Genomic DNA, 19,196 nt, shown 5'->3' with positions numbered 1-19,196 from the left:
CTTCTCCATCACCCACTCCTCACCTGCTTGCCCTTCTGGTCTTGTCCTCAGGTCTGAGGTGGACACTCATGGAGCGCGATTTGTCCTATGGGGAGAAATCAGGGAAGAAGCCACATCTCAGGTCCCTAAGAAACATGGGAGAGTCCTGGGTAGAGAGAGGTGAAGGGGCCCAACTTCCCACCAAGTCCAAGCCCAAGTCCTCCTCACATGGGACCCTATGGAGGAGATGGTCTGAGGGCTTCACCTCTGCACCGAGAGTCCTCAACATCTCCATACTTTTAAAGATTTCCGAGAACACTGGAGGAAGATACCATTGTGTGGGGGGGAAAGAGGCCGGGTGAAGCTGAGGAAGGAGTTGGCACTGCTGGCCTAATTACGAGTGATCACAACAATGATGGAGGTAATAATAGTAATTTACTTCACACCAATTATATGCCAGGCACTATAGCTTATGACAGGGTTATCTTTAACCCTCCCAACAGCCAAGCAAGACAGATACTTTAACCCATTTGCAGATGAAGAAATGAGGGTACAGAGAGGTGATGTTACTTGCTCCAGGTCACACAGCCAGAACATAACAGATGCCAATAGTCCCAGCCTGGCTTCTCCGATTCCAGACCCCTGCTCTCACATCAGACGGGAGGCCTCAGACCATAGAGACCGTGGCGCCTTTGAAAGGAATGGGACAGTGGCATGGAGGTGGTTCTGCCAGGCCAGGGGGGTTCTTCCAGGTGGTGGAAGATGAGATGATTCAGATACACTCTGAAATACCCTTGAACTTTCTTGAGCTTATCACAATCAGTTTAGAATTGCACATTGAATAATATGATGGCATTAATAATAATATCTGAGATTTTATGAAGTGCTTACTGTGTACCAACCCTTGTTCCAAGGTATTTACTACTAAGAGCTTACTTTATCCCCATAGGAGATATCCCTGTGAGGTTTGGACCAGTGTTAGTCCCATTTTACACATGGCAAGTAAAGCACAGTCAGGCCGATTGCCTGCTATCTCACTGTATGGTCGAAATTGTAGGCTCCTTGGTGAAGGGACCATATATCATAAATAGGCTCAGTATCTAAATACTAAGATAATTTAAGATGTATCTTCTAAAGTCTTTAGACAATTTAGTGAAAATGCATACACGTATGCTGTGTGTCTCCTCAGCTCCCTCTTGCCCCACCATTTATTCTAGGAAATGCCACTCCTGTGCCTTTTGGGTGGTATCCAGATCCAATCATGATTAAAATATGAGTAACTCCAGGGTGATCTTTGGGGGAGGGAGAAGGGGAGCTGAAAGGAGGGGGCTGGATCGTGGTAGCTGTGACATTACTGAGGGCAGGGAAAGCAGTTTGTTCATCTTTTGTTCATCAGAGGTCCAAGAATAAAGCCAGGAGCTTGGTGAAATGTGGGGGGACCGAGAAACTGAATGAGAGAGAAATGAGTGAGGCACTGAGGTTGACTTAATATCAACCTCATCATCCAAAGTGAAACTTTGGATGTCTCCATTAAGTCAACTCAGTGACTCATTCATTTGTCCTTCATTCAGTCTCCATCAATGGCTTTGAACACAAGGATAGAAACCCCTGGAAACTTTTCATCTGAAGAAATTCAAGTGGAAGCAGGATCATTATGGACAGAGGCACTAAGGCCCATTATACTTTTAGGGCTCACAAAAATGTTTCAATTTCTTCTAAAATCAGAAGAAAAAAACTGAATACAACCCACCCTATATTTTATACATGTTTATATCAACAGAGTTGTAAAATATAATTTTTAATATTTTTCTAGAGGAGGGCCCACTAAAGCAAAAATGCACCCCTGGAGGGAGTCCATTCTGTAAAACAGAAATGGCCCTGCTCTTAGGGGAATGAGGAGGGACCCTGGAGCCCTGTCCACATGAGTTCCCTGCCCCACTCCAAACTCTGGCACCTTCTGCAGCCCTTCTGAAGAATGTGCTTCCAGGTCCAGGAGGGGCCTGCCCCCAGGGAGGAGCCCACCCTAATGCAGGGGCCCACCCCTTCTCAGCTGAATTCTCTGAGACCTTTTGTCTTGAGACCTCTCTTGAAGACTAGCCAACAACCCTGCATTTCCAAGACCTCGCTGACCTCCCAGGCGAGGTCTAGTATTTAGATATTGAGCCTATTTATGATTATTACATGGTCCCTTAGCAAAGGAGCCTGCAACATTGACCATACACTGAGATAGCAGGGAGTCAGCCTGTCTGTGCTTTACTTGCCATGTGTAAAATGGAACTAATACTGGTCCCAACCTCACAGGGATATCTCCTATGGGGATAAAGTAAGCTCTTACTAGTAAATACGTTGGAAGAAGGGTTGGTACACAATAAGCACGTCATAAAATCTCAAAGGTTATTATTAATACCATCATATTATTCTGTTTCTGCCCTTGACCTGAGCCCCTTCGCACTATGTCATGGCCACTCTCTCCATCTGCTTTTGCAATCCCCTTTTCTCTGCTCTTTCCTGAATATGAGAATTCTGTTTCCATCTCGAGCTCTCTTCTCTTCCCATGCAGCATAGTTCCTGGAGTTGGGGTGAGGGACAGAGGAGGGTTGTCTCTTTCTACTTTTTCTGGTTTTGTTTGGTTTTGTTTTTACTCTTTAAGAACATTCTACATAATTGATTTACAGCAGTGCTGTCCAGTAGAACTTTTGGCAATGACGAAATGGTCTATATTGGCACTGTCCAATACTCATAGCCACAAGCTGGTGTGACTGAGGAGCTGGATTTTTTACTTATTTAATTTTAATTCATTTTAAACTTAGTCACATATGACTAGTGGCTACCATATTGGTTAATTCATGTTACAGGCCTTTTCTTCACAGATTATTTACTTATTTATTTTTGAGACGGAGTCTCACACTGTCCCCCCGGCTGGAGTGCAATGGTGTGATCTCAACTCACTGCAACCTGCCCCTCCCAGGCTCAAGTGATTCTCCTGTCTCAGCCTCCCGAGTAAGTGGGATTACAGGTGACAACCGCCACGCTTGGCTAATTTTTTTCATTTTTAGTAGAGACGGGATTTCACTATGTTGGCTAGACTGGTCTCGAACTCCTGACCTGGTGATCCGCCCGCCTCAGCCTCCTAATGTTCTAGGATTACAGGCTTGAGCCACCGCGGCTGGCCTATTTATTTATTTTTTATACAGGGTGTCTGTTGCCCAGGCTAGAAGGCAGTGGCACGATCTCGGCTCACTGAGCCTCTGCCGCTCAGGCTCAAGAGATCCTCCCACCTGAGCCTCCTGAGTAGCTGGAACTCCAGAAGCACTCCACCACTCCAGGCTAACTTTTGTATTTTTTGTAGAGATGAGGTTTCACCATGTTGCCCAGGCTAGTCTCGAACTCCTGGGCTCAAGTAACCTGTTTGCCTCAGCCTCCCAAAGTGTTGGGATTACAGGCATGAGCCACCATGCCTGGCCATTTCTTCACAGTTTAAATTCAGTTTAATATTAGATGAAACAGGCACTAAATCTTACTTAATGTTTAATCTTTCAATTAGATGAACTTTCAATATAATTTTGATCTCACAGTTTATGCTTCAATTACATTTTCATTTAGTTTAAAATTTTAGATAAAAATTAGCTCAATAAGGCCGGGTGCGGTGGCTCATGCCTGTAATCCCAGCACTTTGGGAGGCTGAGGTGGACGGATCACGAGGTCAGGAGATCGAGACCATCCTGGCTAACATGGTGAAACCCCGTCTCTACTAAAAAAAATACAAAAAAATTAGCTGGGCGTGGTGGCGGGCGCCTGTAGTCCCGGCTACTCGGGAGGCTGAGGCAGGAGAATGGCATGAACCCGGGAGGCTTGCAGTGAGCTGAGATCGCACCACTGCACTCCAGCCTGGGCGACAGAGCGAGACTCCGTCTAAAAAAAAAAAAAGAAAAGAAAAAAGAAAATTAGCTCAATAAACAAAAGTTTTGTTCTGCAGGACACCTAGACATATGTGAGAGTCCTTGAGGATTGAGCTGTCACTAGGCATGTTGATCTCAGGTGAAGGAGACTGGCCCCAAGAGATGAGGGCTCTCCTTCCTAGACCAGGGGGCTCAAGTAGTTCCATCTGATGCTCCTACTACAGTTTTAGTAGGAAGGAGATGCATTCCCTGACTCTGGAAAAATCCCCTAAGAAACAGCTTCCTCCTGGGCACAATGATGCAACCTGCTGACCCAGCTGCACCCTTGGTCTAGGATTGTTTTTAAGGCTCAGAGGCCTGCCTGTCACCCCAGAGCTCACAGAAAAATATAGGCATTGTGCTTCATCATAATCATCACCATCAGCACTGCATTTGTTACCGCCATCATTAGCACCACCATCACCATCATCATCATCATAATACTATTGCCACCATTATGGCCATCATCATCACCATTGTCATCATCACCATCACTACCAATGTCACCACCATCACTAGCAACACTAGCATCATCTTTGTCATCATCATCATCATCATCACCACCATCACCATCACCACCATTACTATCATCACCATCATCACCATTACAATAATGCCATTTCCACTATTGGTCTCCATCATCATTGCCATTCCCACTATAATCACCACAATCACCATTGGTACCATTATCTCCATCCTTAACATCACCATCCTCCCAAGCATCACTGCACTTTCTAACATCTACTCCACTGACTCTCAACCATGGCAAAATTCCCTTCCATGTGATCTTCGTAGAGTCTAGAGACATTTTTGGTTTTCTGAACTGGGGTGGTGGTGGTTGTTACTACTAGCATCTAACGGAAAAAGGCCAGTTATGCTGCTAAACGTCCCACAATGCACAGGACAGCCTTACTACCTCCTCTTCCCCATCAGAGAATTATGGTCCCAATGCTGATAGTGCTGATGTTGAGAAACTGTGGTCTACTCTATGCTGAGAATGCTGCAAGTCCCCTTTTCCTCCAAGATGTGTCTCTAATCCCCACATCACCCTTCAGGCAGGAGTTGCTCCTTGCATTCTTCAGCTGGGCTGAGGATGAGCTATAAGGAGAAGTGACCTACCCAAGGTAACCTAGCCTACAGGTAGCAGAGCTGGGGTTTGAACCCAGACCTTAACCATCCCACCGCCCAATATCTTCTCCCTGCATAGTTGACCGCTGATACCTGTTTCTCCAACTTCACTTGGTAGCAAAGGATGACTATCTACCAGGAATTGACATGTACACGTCTCATTTTTTTACCTGTCCCTCTAGGTAAACCTTAATATCCCTTTTAAACACAAAAAGAAGGGAAGTTGCTAGAAGAAACCCCACAGCTATTTAGAACCATGGCTGGCTCTAAACCATCTCTTGCTCCCATCAGCTTCAGGTCCTGGGGGCTGATCTGTCTGCCCCAGATGATCCCTGACAACCCAGTTCCTGACTTATCCCTTTCCCTTTGGCGCTGCTTCCCCTTTGGAGGGAGGGCTGGCTCCTGAGTCCCAGCCCCCAGGCAACATCCCACCCTTGTCCCAGAGCAATGAGGGCACCTGATTGAGTAGTGGTTGATCAGAGCATGGATCAGGACTCCACAGAGGTAGACACCACCCAGCACTGTCAGCATGATGAGGAACATCACTGTGGATCCCGAGATGGAGAAATCTCTGTGGGCAACAGGTAAGATCCCTGGAGGGAGAGGACACCTGGGGGTCAGGACCACGATTGACCCATTCATGCATTCACTCATCTCTTCACCCACCCACATATCCGTTCTTCAAATATTTGTCAACATCTATTATCAGCAAAGCACTGTTCCAAGTATGAGGGATTCAGCAGCCAGCAAAACAAACTCCCTGCACCCATGGGCCTGACATTCTAGCTGGGAAGTGGACAGTGGACAATTAGGCAAAGAGATGTCTCACACTGCAAGCAACCATAAGTGAATAGAGAAGAAAAAACCCTCATAAGGAGAGAGACAGTGACCAAAGAGGGGTGTGTGACACAGGGTCATTAACTCATTGCATAAATGTTCACTGAGCACCAGCTATGTGCTACACACTGTACCAAGCACTGAGGACAAATGGAAAACAGAAAGCTCGCCCAGGGTGGATCACCTGAAGTCAAGAGTTCAAGACCAGCCTAGGCAACATGTTGAAACCCCATCTCTACTCTATTTTGTAAAAATACAAAAATTAGCTGGGCACAGTGGCATGTGCCTGTAATCCCAGCTACTCAAGAGGCTGAGGCAGGAGAATCACTTGAGCCCAGGAGGTGGAGGTTGCAGTGAGCCGAGACTGCACCACTGCACTCCAGCTTGGGTGACAGAGCAAGACTGTTAAAAAAAAAAAAATGCTTGCCCAGCTTCTGCCCTCCTGAAGCTTGTAGTCCAGGGGAAGAGAAAAACATGAATCAATGACTCAGAGGGCTGCATGCACACATCGTGTCTGGTGCATAGTAGGTGCTTAGGAAGTAGTGTGGCTGAAGTAAAGTCTGCAGACCACATCCTGTAACGTCTCCTGTACTTTCTTGCACAGTTTCATTTTATTCTCACAGCACCCTTTTCCTGCAGGGATTCTTATCCTTTCATTACAGTTGAGGAAACTGAGTCTCAGAATGATGGAGCTGCTTGTCCCGGGTTCATGGAGACAGGCAGCAGAAGAGTGCGGATTTGGACCCAGAACCTTGGGCTGCAGAGCCCCTGCGTTTACCTGCCGCACTCCTCTGCTCTCTCCCTGAGCATGTCACTCTATCTCCTTGATGCAGAAGATTGGACACATGGTTGCTGAGAAGATGCTTTCCCCATTTATTTCACTCCCAAGCCAAGTTTCTGATGCCATGGCCGTGCCAAATCTCTACTCCCCCTCCACCCATCCTGTCCCTGCGTCTTTCTAATTCCTCATCTTGGAGCAGCTGAGAGGAGCAGTTGAGGGCATAGGCTGTGCCTGCCTGGGCTTGAATTCCACCTCTTCCATGGGTTATGGAGCAATAGAGCCTTGAATAAGCACTCAAACTCCATGGGGCTCAGTTTTCTCACCTGTAAAATGGAGGTGATGCTAATCACATTCACTTACTCCATAGAGAAATGGTGAGGGTCACACAGGTTAGAACAAAGGCGGGCACGTAGTAAGTGCTCAGCCAATGTCTGCTACTCTTATCCCCCTGGGAGTCACCCTGACTCTGATCTGAGGACTCCAGAGGATTCACAGAGGAGGCAGCTTTGGACCCAGACCTCAGAGAACTGGGAGATTTCACCCAGAAGTTGTGAGCATGTCATGGCAGGGTGGAGATGGCACTCCTGAGGGTGGGCACTGCCTAGCAGGGCATGGAGGCAGGGAGATGTGCAGAGTGTGAACCTGGATGGGGAGCTGCTGCACTCACGGGGGGCCTGGATCCTGACGTCCGTGTACATGATCAGTTCTGTCACGGGGTTCTCCACAATGCATCGGTAACGGCCCATCTGCTCCCAGGCAAGACTCGAGAGGTTCATCTTTGCATCTGAGAAGTTCAGAAGGGAGCTGTTGTGGATCCAGTGGTACTGAGATCCGGGAAAGAATAGCAGATACACTCCATTTCCACTTGGGAGCCGATCTCAGCTGTCACAATGCCGTTGAAATCATCAGGATTGCTCCTCAGCAGCACATAGTCGGGCCCATCTGTACAGGCAGGGTGGGAGGCCCAGGCTATGTTTCTGACCCCTCGGCGTCCCGTCTCATGAAGTCCTCCCCCAGCCAGGAGGTTCCCCACTGTGCACCTCGGGCTAACCCATAGACCTGCCCCCAGCAAGGCAGCTGTGTCAACAACAATAACCATAAGAGCATCTTCTATGATTAAGGAACTACTAGAGGCCAGGCCCATGGTGCCATTTACATTGTAATAAAATTGGTGGAGTAAAAGCCAACACATGGGGCCTACTGTGTGCCAGGCACTGTTCTAAGCTCTGTGCCTGTCCCCACATTTGTTGAATTCCCAGAACAACCCATGTGACTGGTTCCACCATTGATCCATTTTATAGATGGAAAACAATGAGGCTTGGAGGAGAAGATTAGGACTTTATGACTCCAACTGACACAGAAGGATTGAGCCAGTCTCAGGGCCCAGGAGCAACCACCCTGAGCAGCTGCAACCTCTGGATCCTGGGTCTTGGTTCCAAGCCTCTGACCTGTAAACAGCTGTATGGAGGTCAGAAATTGTTCACCCCTCAACCCCAGCTTCCACAGGACGGGTGCCATAGCCTGTGCTTTAGGAAATCTGACAGACCGCTGGAGTAGTTCCAGGAGACGTGAAAGTGATTTTAGATGTGTGATTATGTTTTTCAGCTGGAAGATGTGGAAGAGTTTATTAAACTCTGTGAGCAGTCCTGGAATATTGGGAAAAAAAATCTAAGTGTTAATGTATTTCTAAGTTCAGCATATTCGATTTCCAAAAGCTGTCTGAGAATTTGTGGAGGTCTTGCTGGGTGGTGAACTTGCCCCGCTAGGCAACTAAAGGGCTATAAAGAAAAAAGAATGTATGGAACGCATAATTGAGTCTTTAAATTAAGCTCTCTGTTTAAGGGAGCATAGTCTGTTCAGTGTCAGTGAAAGAGAGTGACAGTGACTATACTAAATTTAGTAGAAAAGAAGAAAGAAATTAATGAGCAGAATTTGAAGGCTCAAGGGGCTTGAAAACTTAATAATTGAACATCAATTTAAGAAACAATGGTATTAAGTAGTCCCCTCTTTACACAAAAGCAGACCTCAACAAAAGCACACTGACCATTTCTAATCTGAGAAGTGGGGACTGGCGTCTCCATTTCAAACTCGAGTGTACCACGGTTCTGAGTAGCAGGGGCAGCTCCCAAGTTCACAGGGCTCAAGAGCCTGAGCTGATTCCAACCCAGAGTGAGCTGGCTGCAGGCTGGCCCAGGATGCCCCCTCTCTCCAGCTCAGCATGTCCTAACCAATTCCTATCCCTAGAAAGCCCTGAGAACAGCCCTGGCTTCAGTCCCAGGAGCCCAGACCACTCACAGGCCACAGTCAGAGAGATGCGTTCACTTCTCTGAAAGATCTCTGGGAAACTCTCTATCACACACTGAAGTGTTCTGTCATAGCGGCTGACCCTGTGGATGACGAGGGTCTTTCTGTCCAGGGAAATTGTCATCCGGTCACTGCCAGAGGTAGGCACGTCGTTCACATACCACGTGATGTTGGTGACATTTGTGTGGCAGTCGGCAGCCACGGAATCCATGTTCTCCACCAGGACCTTGGCATTGACGGAGATGCCCGGATTGCTTCCCAACTCTGGGTGAAGCAGGAAGGAGAAAAAAATTACAAGTGGGGTCTGCTTCCCCAGGCTCTGCTCCTCTCCAGGGGACTTCTGGGCATGTTGGAGAGAAGCCAAGAGCTGTAAGATAAGATCTGGCATCCTGGCAAGGGAGCTGAGAAGGGCAGTGGAGTAGGCACAGGGCAATGAGGCTGCCGAGGTGTGGGCCTTGCCTGAGCCACTGCCGTGCTGTCTGCTGCCATAATGGTGAGCTCTTGGCATAAACATGTGGCCTAATCATTGTTTCTGATCCCCCAAACCAGGACCCTCATCCAGGAGCCATGAGAGGCTCTGAGTGAGAGGTGGCATTTGGCTACACAACACTGCTCCATTATTTGAGTCCCATTCACTTTACGAATACTCCCTCCAACGCTACGACAAACCACAATGGTGGGTTCCTCCCCACTCTACAGATGAGGAAACTGAGGAACACAGAAGGAACACAAATGGGCCAGGGTCATGCAGTATGTATTTGCAGCCACTGTCAGGACTGCTTGCCTTCCAACTCCGCCCTCTCCTCCACTAGCCCTCAGATCCCCCAGGAGCTGTCCATGGTACACATGATTCCAGGGCGGCTCCATGATTTCCACTCCCGGTGTCATGCTCTGTATACTGTCCTTCTCTCAAATGTGTCACATCTAGCTCTCCTTGGGGGTTGGGAAACAGAGCACCTGCTAACCCACCTAGAACCTCCAGCCAGCCGGTTGCTCTTTGGGTCTCATTGCCTGCAACCACCCGAACAGTGTAGTTTCCCGTGTCATTTAATGCAGTCGGCCTGATCAACAGGCTGCCTTCTCTGTTCACTCTCTCCCTGCCAGTGTACATGGGCCCAGGCTGCTGGGCATTGGGCGGTTTGTAGCTGATAATCATGTTTCCCACGCTGTCGTTTGCACCCCGGTACCAGCTGTATTCCTGAACATTCTCAGGGACGTTATCCAGGGCCAGGACAGTCCGATATCCCTTGATCCCCAGGGTTTGGGTGATGAAGATTTGGCCAGAGGCCTGGCAGATCCCACAGGCCAGCAGACTGGCTGAAGAAGACAAGGAAAAAAGACACAGAGAAATTCACAAAGAGACTCAGACTGGCTGAGAAGACAAGGAAAACAAGACACCATCCAGGGAACGATTCCCAGAAACGCTGGTGAATCAGGCAAGAGTTTCTGGCTCCTGGTAGAGTTCCCAGCTTGTCCCCTCCTGTGCCTCCCCTCAGTCCCTGCCCTGGTCCATTTTACCCTTATCTTCTCCCAGGCCCTCCTCGCTAGCCACACAGCCTCCAATCCATCCTCACATGACAGTTATGTAAATGTTAATAAGCCCAAGTTGTGACCCGTTCTCCTCTGCTCGAACACCTTCTATGGATCCCCAGTGCTCTTAGGATAAAGTCCAAACTCTTAGGTGGGCATATGAAACACTCTCAGCCAGAGCTGGTGTTTGTGACTCATCGAGCCTCCTTGTGGAGCACACCAACCTCATCCTGTCCCCACTATGCACCTTTTACTCATTTATTCCTGTAGTTATTTATCAGAAGACATGACTGCCACGCTCTATGCCCCAGGCCTCTACATAGCTCTCTTGGTGCACCACACCTTCTCCTAACTCCAGGCTTCACACACGCTGTTCCCCATTCCCAGCAGGGACTCCTTCTCCCTCCTCTCCATCTGCACCCTCCTTGCTGACTCACTTCTATTCATCACTCAGGTCTCAGCTTGGATGTCTCCTCCACCCCAGCCTGGGTCAGGTGTCCCCTCTGGGCTCCCCCAGCTCCTCCTGGGCTCCCCCTATCCCAGCCGTGACCTCTGGGGGTCCTCAGAGTCTGGTCACATATCTATATCTCTCCCTAGACTGTAGGCTCCAGGAGGGCAGGGCTGCCCTGTCTCAGTCACCACTGAGTCCCCAGCACCCCCGAGCACAGGCTGGACACAGGGGGAGCTCAGTAATGATTGTCTGGGTGAGAAATACTCCCCCAAGAATGTCCACATGTCCTTGATTTTGCATCTAAATTCACTGGAGTGGGTGTGAATGGAGGCGGGAGCCTGTCACCACATATGACATGGACAGGTGTCCACTGCCCTGTGAACCCCAAGCCTGGGCTATGTGGAGGAGGCAGAGATGCCTGAGACTCCGGCTCCAGGCCTCACGTATGGACACACTGGACCTGTTCAAGGACAATACACGTGGTAAAGCAGGACAGTTGTGCTTGTAGGGGGCACAGAGGGTCCCGGGCAAATGTGAGGGGCTGGGAAGGAATCTGGCCTGAGAGTTGGGGGAGGGGATAGGGCAGATTGGGGCACCTAGTGGGAGGTGAGTGCAAGGAGGTGAGGGTGAAGGTCCAAGCTCCTGATTCCTGGATGTGGATAGAAATACAGGTTTTCTCTGTGTGTGTGTGTGTGTGTGTGTGTGTGTGTGTGTGTGTGTGTGTGTGTGCGCATTGTGCGTGTGTGTGTGTGTAACATCACATCTGTGGGTCTGTGCAGGGGTGTGTCTAGGGGCAAAGTGTGCCCACATGTGAACTCATGAAAGTCCTGCTGAGGGTCCTGCCCCTTCCCCTCTCCCTGAACCCTGCTCTGGAAGTTTCTTGCTGTACCCCAGGATGGGGATGGTCCCAGCCCCCTCCCCGCCACTTCGCTCCTAGCTGCTCTTCCCTCAGTCCCAGGAAGCTTGTCCAGCATCCAGCATCTCTTACCCACGAGGAAGAGCCTCCTCCACAGGCTCCGTCTGGGTCTGGAAAGGTCCATGAGCTGCCTGGGGTCCTCCAGGAGGAGGGGTCCCTCCAGAGACACAGCCACCTCCTCTGCTCCCTCCCAGACCTGTGTCTCCTGGCACAGAGGCTGCCGGTCTCATCTCCCAGCCTTCAGGGCAGCCTTTCCTCCCCAGAGTGGACTCTGACCAGCAGGGGTGGGGCCTGGGGAAGACGGCTGTTGAGAGCCCGACCTTATCTTTATGGCTTTATGTTGCCTTTAGTTCATTATTTATATACTTATTTTTATATTAATTTACATTTTTTTCTCTGGTCATGAAAAAACAGAAAAACACAGGCTCACTGTTGGGAAAATAAGGAAAACCAGAAAATACAGCCAAGTGCCTCAAAGATGGGCACATCAAACTCCTCAATTGTATGTCCTGTTTCTATTTGGTTTGGTTTTCCTATGCAGGGCCCAGCTTTTTTTTTTTTTTTTTTTTTTCCCACAGAGTCTCGCTCTGTCGCCAGGCTGGAGTGCAATGGCATGATCTTGGCTCACCGCAACCTCATCTCCCGGGTCCAAGTGATTCACCTGCCTCAGCCTCCTGAGTAGCTGGGACTACAGGCCACCACACCCAGCTAATTTTTGTATTTTTAGTAGAGACGGGGTTTCATCATGCTGACCAGGATGGTCTTGATCTCTTGACCTCGTGATCCGCCCACCTCGGCCTCCCAAAGTGCTGGGATTACAGGTGTGAGCCACCGTGCCTGGTGCAGGGCCCAACTTTTAGACTGCCTGGGGCTGTTTTACAACTGGCTGCTTTCCTCCTCAACCGTGGACTATTTCTCTACGCCACTAAATATTCCTCCCATGAGCATTGTGAGTGGCTGCAGGGAATCCTCTTCTAGACCTGAACCAGTGTGTGTATAACCAGGTCCTTTTGTGAAAGTTCTCACAAGCCAAAAAAGCCCTGAGAAATACAGTGGGGAAGGCTATGAAGTGAGGGCTCTCTGACAACAAAAACTTTCACAGAAGACGCTGCAGAAACCATAGCCTTGCACAAAAGTGTATGTGCGTGCGTATGCCAGCTATAACATACTCAAACTGAAAAGATACATAGAAAACAGCTGGTTGTATCTCTGGGTGGTTTTAAAAAAATGGTATTCATTAAATGACAATAAATAATTTTATATTTATTTTACATACTTATATAGTTGCAACCTTCCACCAAAAAAATACTTCTGTGACAAGTATTTGGACAGCAACCTCCTGTCCAAACTTGGACTGACGTCACCCTCGTTAGGGATCCTTGTAGCCTAGGATAATTATCTCAAAACATTTATGGGGTCCTCCTCATTTTTCCATTGAAAACTCTTTGTGTTCTTTTACCTCCCTGAATATGCACGTAGTTTACTATAGCACCCAGATTCCCATTGCAATGCCCCATTCCTGAATACATATCATTTTCTTTTAGACAGCTTCTCTCTGTTTGTTATTTAGGTTGACACTTTGTTGTTGGAGGGTCAGGCTGTTTCTAAAAACAGGGATCCAGGACAGGGGAGTTGTGCACAGAAGTAATGAGGTGTGGGCGCCTTGAAACCTGACAGAGAGACAGACAGACAGGGACCTAAAAAAAAGATGCAGGCAGAGTGAGACACAGAGGAAAGACACAGAAAGAGACAGAGAGAGAGAAAGAGAACAACTCAGAAATGCCCAATTGACAAGGTCTTTCTAACTGTACTTGGGAATGTGTTTGTCTTTCATTTTGATAACACACCCTACTTTTTAAATTACAAAAGGAGTGAATTTGCATTTGTTATAAAAATTGTTGATTTACATACTTACATATTTATGTAATATTATTATTTAACATTTACATATTTATACATACATTTTATATGTATAACTATATAAGTATGTAAAATAAATATAAAATTATTTATTGTCATTTAATGAATACCATTTTTTAAAACCACCCAGAGATACAACCAGCTGTCTTCTGTGTCTTTTCAGTTTGGGTATGTTATAGCTGGCATACGCACGCACATATGAATCTCTTTTATTGTAGCAGAATTATATCATTAAATTTTTGTTTTTATTAGGGCTTTTCAAATGTTACACCCAAGTTTTGTCAGAGTAAGGTGAATATGCACCTCTGGATGTCTACTGGTTTATAAAATATCTTTGAAGTCTTCTTCTGTGCCCTGAAAACCCATATGAATATTTGCAGCCTACAGCCAAACACCTACATGTTAGTTTTAATAGGAAAATAACGCATTCATTACCACTGACGTTAGTTAATTGGCCTGCCCCAGTATTACAGTGTAAATGGTGCCTCTGAAATATATAAAAAGTGGATCTTCTGGCTTTAGCTCCCCTGAAGCACTCCCCACATTCTGCCTCAGGTCCTGGACTCCCATGGGAGAAGCACGGCTTTGCACCATCACTGTTCATTATTCATGGCTGTGTAGTATTCCACTGGATCAGATATGGGTTGAGTTATTCATCCAGTCCTCTTTGTGTCCTTTCAGTTTTTTTTTTTTTTGAGACAGAGTCTCACTCTGTCCTCCAGGATGGAGGTCAGTAGTGTGATCCAGGCTCACTGCAACCTCTGCCTCCTGAGTTCAAGTGATTCTCATGCCTTAGCCTCCAGAGTAGCTGGGATTACAGGCGTGTGCCATCATATCGGGCTAATATTTTTTGTATTTTTAGTAGAGACGGGATTTCGCCATGTTGGCCAGGCTGGTCTTCAACTCCTGGGTTCAAGCAATCCATCCCCCTCGGCATCCCAAGTGTTGGGATTACAGGCATGAGCCACTGGGCCAGGCCAGGTTCTTTCAATTAAAAAACACGATATTTTAGAGCAGTTTTAGGTTTACAGCAAAATGCAGCAGAAGGTACAGAGGTTTTGCATATATCACCTGCCTTCCCGTATGCACAGCCACCCCCATTATCAACAGCCCCACCACAGTGGTACATTCATTGCATTTGATGAGCTCACATTGACACAATATTAGCACCCAAAGCCCATAGTTTATATTAGAGTTCACTTTTTTTTTTTTTTTTTTTGAGATGGAGTCTTGCTCTGTCACCAGGCTGGAGTGCAGTGGCACAATCTCGGTTCACTCAACCTCCACCTCCCAGGTTCAAGCCATTCCCCTGTCTCAGCCTCCCGAGTAGCTGGGACTACAGGCACACACCACCACGCCTGGCTAATTCTTTGTGTTTTAGTAGAGACGGGGTTTCACCACATTGTTCAGAATGGTCTCAATCTCCTGACCTCGTGATCCACCCACCTTGGCCTCCCAAAGTGCTGGGATTACAGGTGTGAGCCACCACGTCTGGCCCACTTTTTTTATACACAGCAGCATGAACAGCTTTTGCCTAGTCCCATTTGTAGATCTGTGATTAATCCCAGAGGTGAACTTGCATAGGAAAGAGCTCAACCCCACTTAAATAGAGGTCTGGCCTTTGCTCTCAGCTACTGGGAGGGAACTCTAAGCCCCTGGAATGTCTCACCTGATAGGAATGTCTTTATTTACCTTAGAGCCTTGTCCAATAATATGACTAATATTCATAATAATATGACTAAATAGTTATATTCATCTAATAATATGACTACCAAATAGTCTAATAATATGACTAATGGTAAGGACTTTGGGTCATTGTTATCAGCTCTATCTCTAGAGCAGTTGAAGCTAAGATCAGCCATGTTAACAGCCATCTATATCTACATGGCAAAGCCACAATAAAAACCTGGACATCAGGGCTTAGGTGAGTGTCCCTGGTTGGTGATGCTCTATGCATGTTGTCACACATCATGTCAGGAGGGATTACTGCTCTCTGTGATTGTACTGGGAGGGGACAACTGGAAACTACACATTTGGAATTCCCTGGACCCTGCTCCATGCTCTTCTCCCCTTGGCTGACTTTAATTTGTATGCTTTTGCTGTAATGAGACATAACATGAGAATAATAGCTTTCAGTGAGTTCAGTGAGACTTACTCATGAACTGTTGAAACTGAAGGTGGTCAGGGGACCCTTGAGTGTGAAGCTGGAGTTAGAAGTGAGGACGGTCTTGTGCACTGCTCCCTAATTACTGAGGACTGCTGGGTCAAAGGCTGTACAGGCTGTTTGAGGAGAGACTCTGGTTAAGAGGGGGGATTCCTGGTCACACTGCCTGGTTTGAACCTAATGCTGCCACTTACCTGCCATGTGATCTCAGTTAAGTTGCCTATCTCCCCTAAGCTTCACTTTCTACACCTGTAAAATGGGGACATTACCTTAGAAAATTAATGCAGAAACAGAAAACCAATACCGCATGTTCTCACTTAGAAGTGGCAGTTAAAAGATGAGAACACTTTGGACACATAGAGGGGAACATCAGACACTGGGGCCTCCTTGAGGGTGGAGAGTAACAGGAGGAAGAGGAGCAGAAAAAATAACTATTGGGTACTAGGCTTAGCACATGGGTAATGAAATAATCTGTACAACAAACCTCCGTGACACAAATTTACCTATATAACAAACCTGCACGTGTACCCCGAACCTAAAATAAAAGTGAAGAAATAAAAAATTTAAATAAATTTAAAAGAATCTTGGGGTCTACACCTACTATGTACCCACAAAAATTAAATAGAAAAATAAATTGTTTTTAATCAGGATATGAAATGTTTCCTCTTCATAGGGCTGTTCAGAAAAAACTTCAGAAGAAGGTGTAGAATGTAGAATGCAGACTCCTTCTTAGCTAGGCTCTCGTGTCTGAGGTCCTTATTACTAAGGAAAAAGAGGGGGTGGATACTGAGAGAAGACCAGCAACCACAGCCATAGAGAGCATCTATTTGGTTGCACCAACACGGAGCATTCCTTTTAGACACAGCATCGTGCCAAGTCCCTGCAGAAACATGTCCCTTCCTCCATCTAGACTGTGCATGGTCAGTGATGCCTAGTCTGAACGATCAGGATGAAGATGGCAGAACTGGTTTCGTTCAGAGCCCATGGCATGACCCTGACTGTCTCATGCAACGAGACCCTCATGAGGACTCTGCTTTCAGGAGAGGAGTGCAGGTTTGGAGGGTGCCTTGAACTTCAAAGTCTCACTCTCATTTCCTTAAGTAGACCCCAGAGCTAGACCTGGCCCATCCCATCTGGGATCCCCCATAACTTGGAGAATTTCTTCTGAAACCCTGTCTCTCCAGTCAGGAATGGCAGCATCCACTGCTCACCTATGGGCAGGAGGCAGCCTGTGGAGCAGACCCAAAGGGCCCCTCAATCTATTTCTGGAGCCCAGCTTTGTACCTTTTTATTAAGAGAGCAGAACGTCATAGTCCCTCCCAGGGCAAAGTTCTGCCTGGCACAGCCACAGTGAAGGCTAATGAACAGCCACTCCTTCCTGTCTATCGTTCTTGGAGACCACAAAACATGTGAAGCTGGAATCTCTGAGGCGCTGTACATAAGGTGGGTTTCTCACAGCCCCCTACTCTGGTTTTTGCTGTTACAGGAAGTAGCTGTTACGATTTAATGTTATTAGTAACGTTATTGTTATTGTTAATGTCATTATCGTTATTTTCCATCTCACTCCCATCTTTGGAAGCTGACTGGAGGCTCCAGCCTCTCACCCTCTCTATCCACTTCTTACCCCTACCCCCAGGAGGTTGTACAAAGATTAGGGTGGATGCATCGCACAACTCTATGGCTCCCCCTGGTGGTGTGATGCATTTGAGGTGATGGGTTTGCCCAGACACCGCCGCCTTCTGTGTGCATCAAATCTCCATCTGTTCCTCTCCCAGCAAGACACTTCTGATTGGATTTAAGGATCAACTCGATAATTCAGGATGATCTACACTGGTCAAAAGCCTCTATATTATATACATACAATGAAATACTATTAAACCTTAAAAAGAAGGAGATTCTGACACGTGTTGCAACTTAGATGAACCTTGGAGACACTATGCCACATGAGATTAGCCAGTCACAAAAGTTACCAATACTGTATGATTCCACTTATAGGAGGTATCTAGAATAGGCAAATTCATAGACAGAAAGTAGGAAGTTGGCTGCCGTGGGCTGGGAGCAGGATGGAATAGGGAGTTATCATTCAGTGGGTACAGAGTTTCAATTTGGCAAGATCAAGAAATTTCTGGAGATCAATGGTTGATAATTGCATAAGAGTGTGAATGTACTTAGTGCCACTTACCTGTGCACTGAAAAATGGTTAAAATGGTAATTTTTTGTTATGTGCATTTTAAGACGAATTTTAAAAAGCACTAAAGATTTGATCAGCCTCCTCATCAAAGAAGAAAAACTCATGGCAAATAATCACATGAATGGAAACATTCCTGATGCCATTTGCTGTTATGAAATCGCGGATTAGAACCAGAATGAGGTGGCAATACATACCTATTAGAATGGCTACAAAACAAACCAAAAGAAAAATAAATTTTACACATTCCTGATAATACCAAGTATTAATGAGAATGTAGAGCAACCAAAACTCACATGTTTTGCTGGTGGGGATGTAAAGTGGCACTCACACTTTGGAGAACAGTTTGGCAATTTCTTTTTCTTTTTTTTTTTTAAACAGTCTCACTCTGTCACCCAGGCTGAAATGCAGTGGCCCTATCTCGGCTCACTGCAGCCTCCGTCTCCCAGTTTCAAGTGATTCTCCTGCCTCAGTCTTCTGAGTAGCTGGGATCGCAGGCACCCACCACACCCAGCTAATTTTTGTATTTTTACCAGAGATGGGGTCTTGCCATGTTGGCCAGGCTGGTCTTGAACCCCTGACCTCAAATAATCCACCCGCCTCAGCCTCCCAAAGTTCTGGGATTACAGGCATGAGCCACTGTGCCCAGCTGCAATTTCTTATAACTTACACATGTGACTAAGCACCCAACTCGTAGGTATTTATGCAAGAGAAAAAAAAACACTAGCGTCCACACACAGAAATCTGCATGGGAATATTTATATTAGCTTTATTTTATATTCACCAAAACCTGGAAACATTCTGAGTATCTGTCAAACAGTGAATATATACAAAATGGGAGATCTGTGGGAAACAATGAAGTATGAGTCAGCAATTTAAAAACAAAAACAAATTATTCATATATATATATCCAATCACATAGCTGAGCCTCAAATGCATTACACCGAGTGAATGAATCCAAGCCACATTCTTAATTTTAAAATAACTTACAACAAGGTATTATATTACTTATTAAAACCTCAATTATTTATATATTAAGTGAGGATACAAATAGTTCTCC

The 19,196-nt window shown here is 46.7% G+C and overlaps 1 protein-coding gene across 1 annotated transcript; it reads right to left on the bottom strand.

Annotated features, from left to right (window-relative positions):
• Positions 1–19: 19 nt before the first annotated feature.
• On the bottom strand, positions 20–11,988 carry CEACAM18 (CEA cell adhesion molecule 18). Its single transcript, XM_054465304.1, is given in 7 exon segments — positions 20–85; positions 5,503–5,638; positions 7,327–7,489; positions 7,492–7,605; positions 8,959–9,231; positions 9,937–10,284; positions 11,937–11,988. Coding segments are annotated over 7 exon segments (1,152 nt in total).
• Between the last annotated feature and the right edge of the window lie 7,208 nt (positions 11,989–19,196).

This window comes from Pongo pygmaeus, chromosome 20, assembly GCF_028885625.2.
Source record: "Pongo pygmaeus isolate AG05252 chromosome 20, NHGRI_mPonPyg2-v2.0_pri, whole genome shotgun sequence".
Taxonomy (NCBI): domain Eukaryota; kingdom Metazoa; phylum Chordata; class Mammalia; order Primates; family Hominidae; genus Pongo; species Pongo pygmaeus.
The sequence above is the reverse complement of the archived record's forward strand: the minus strand, read 5'-3'. Positions and strand labels throughout refer to the sequence as shown.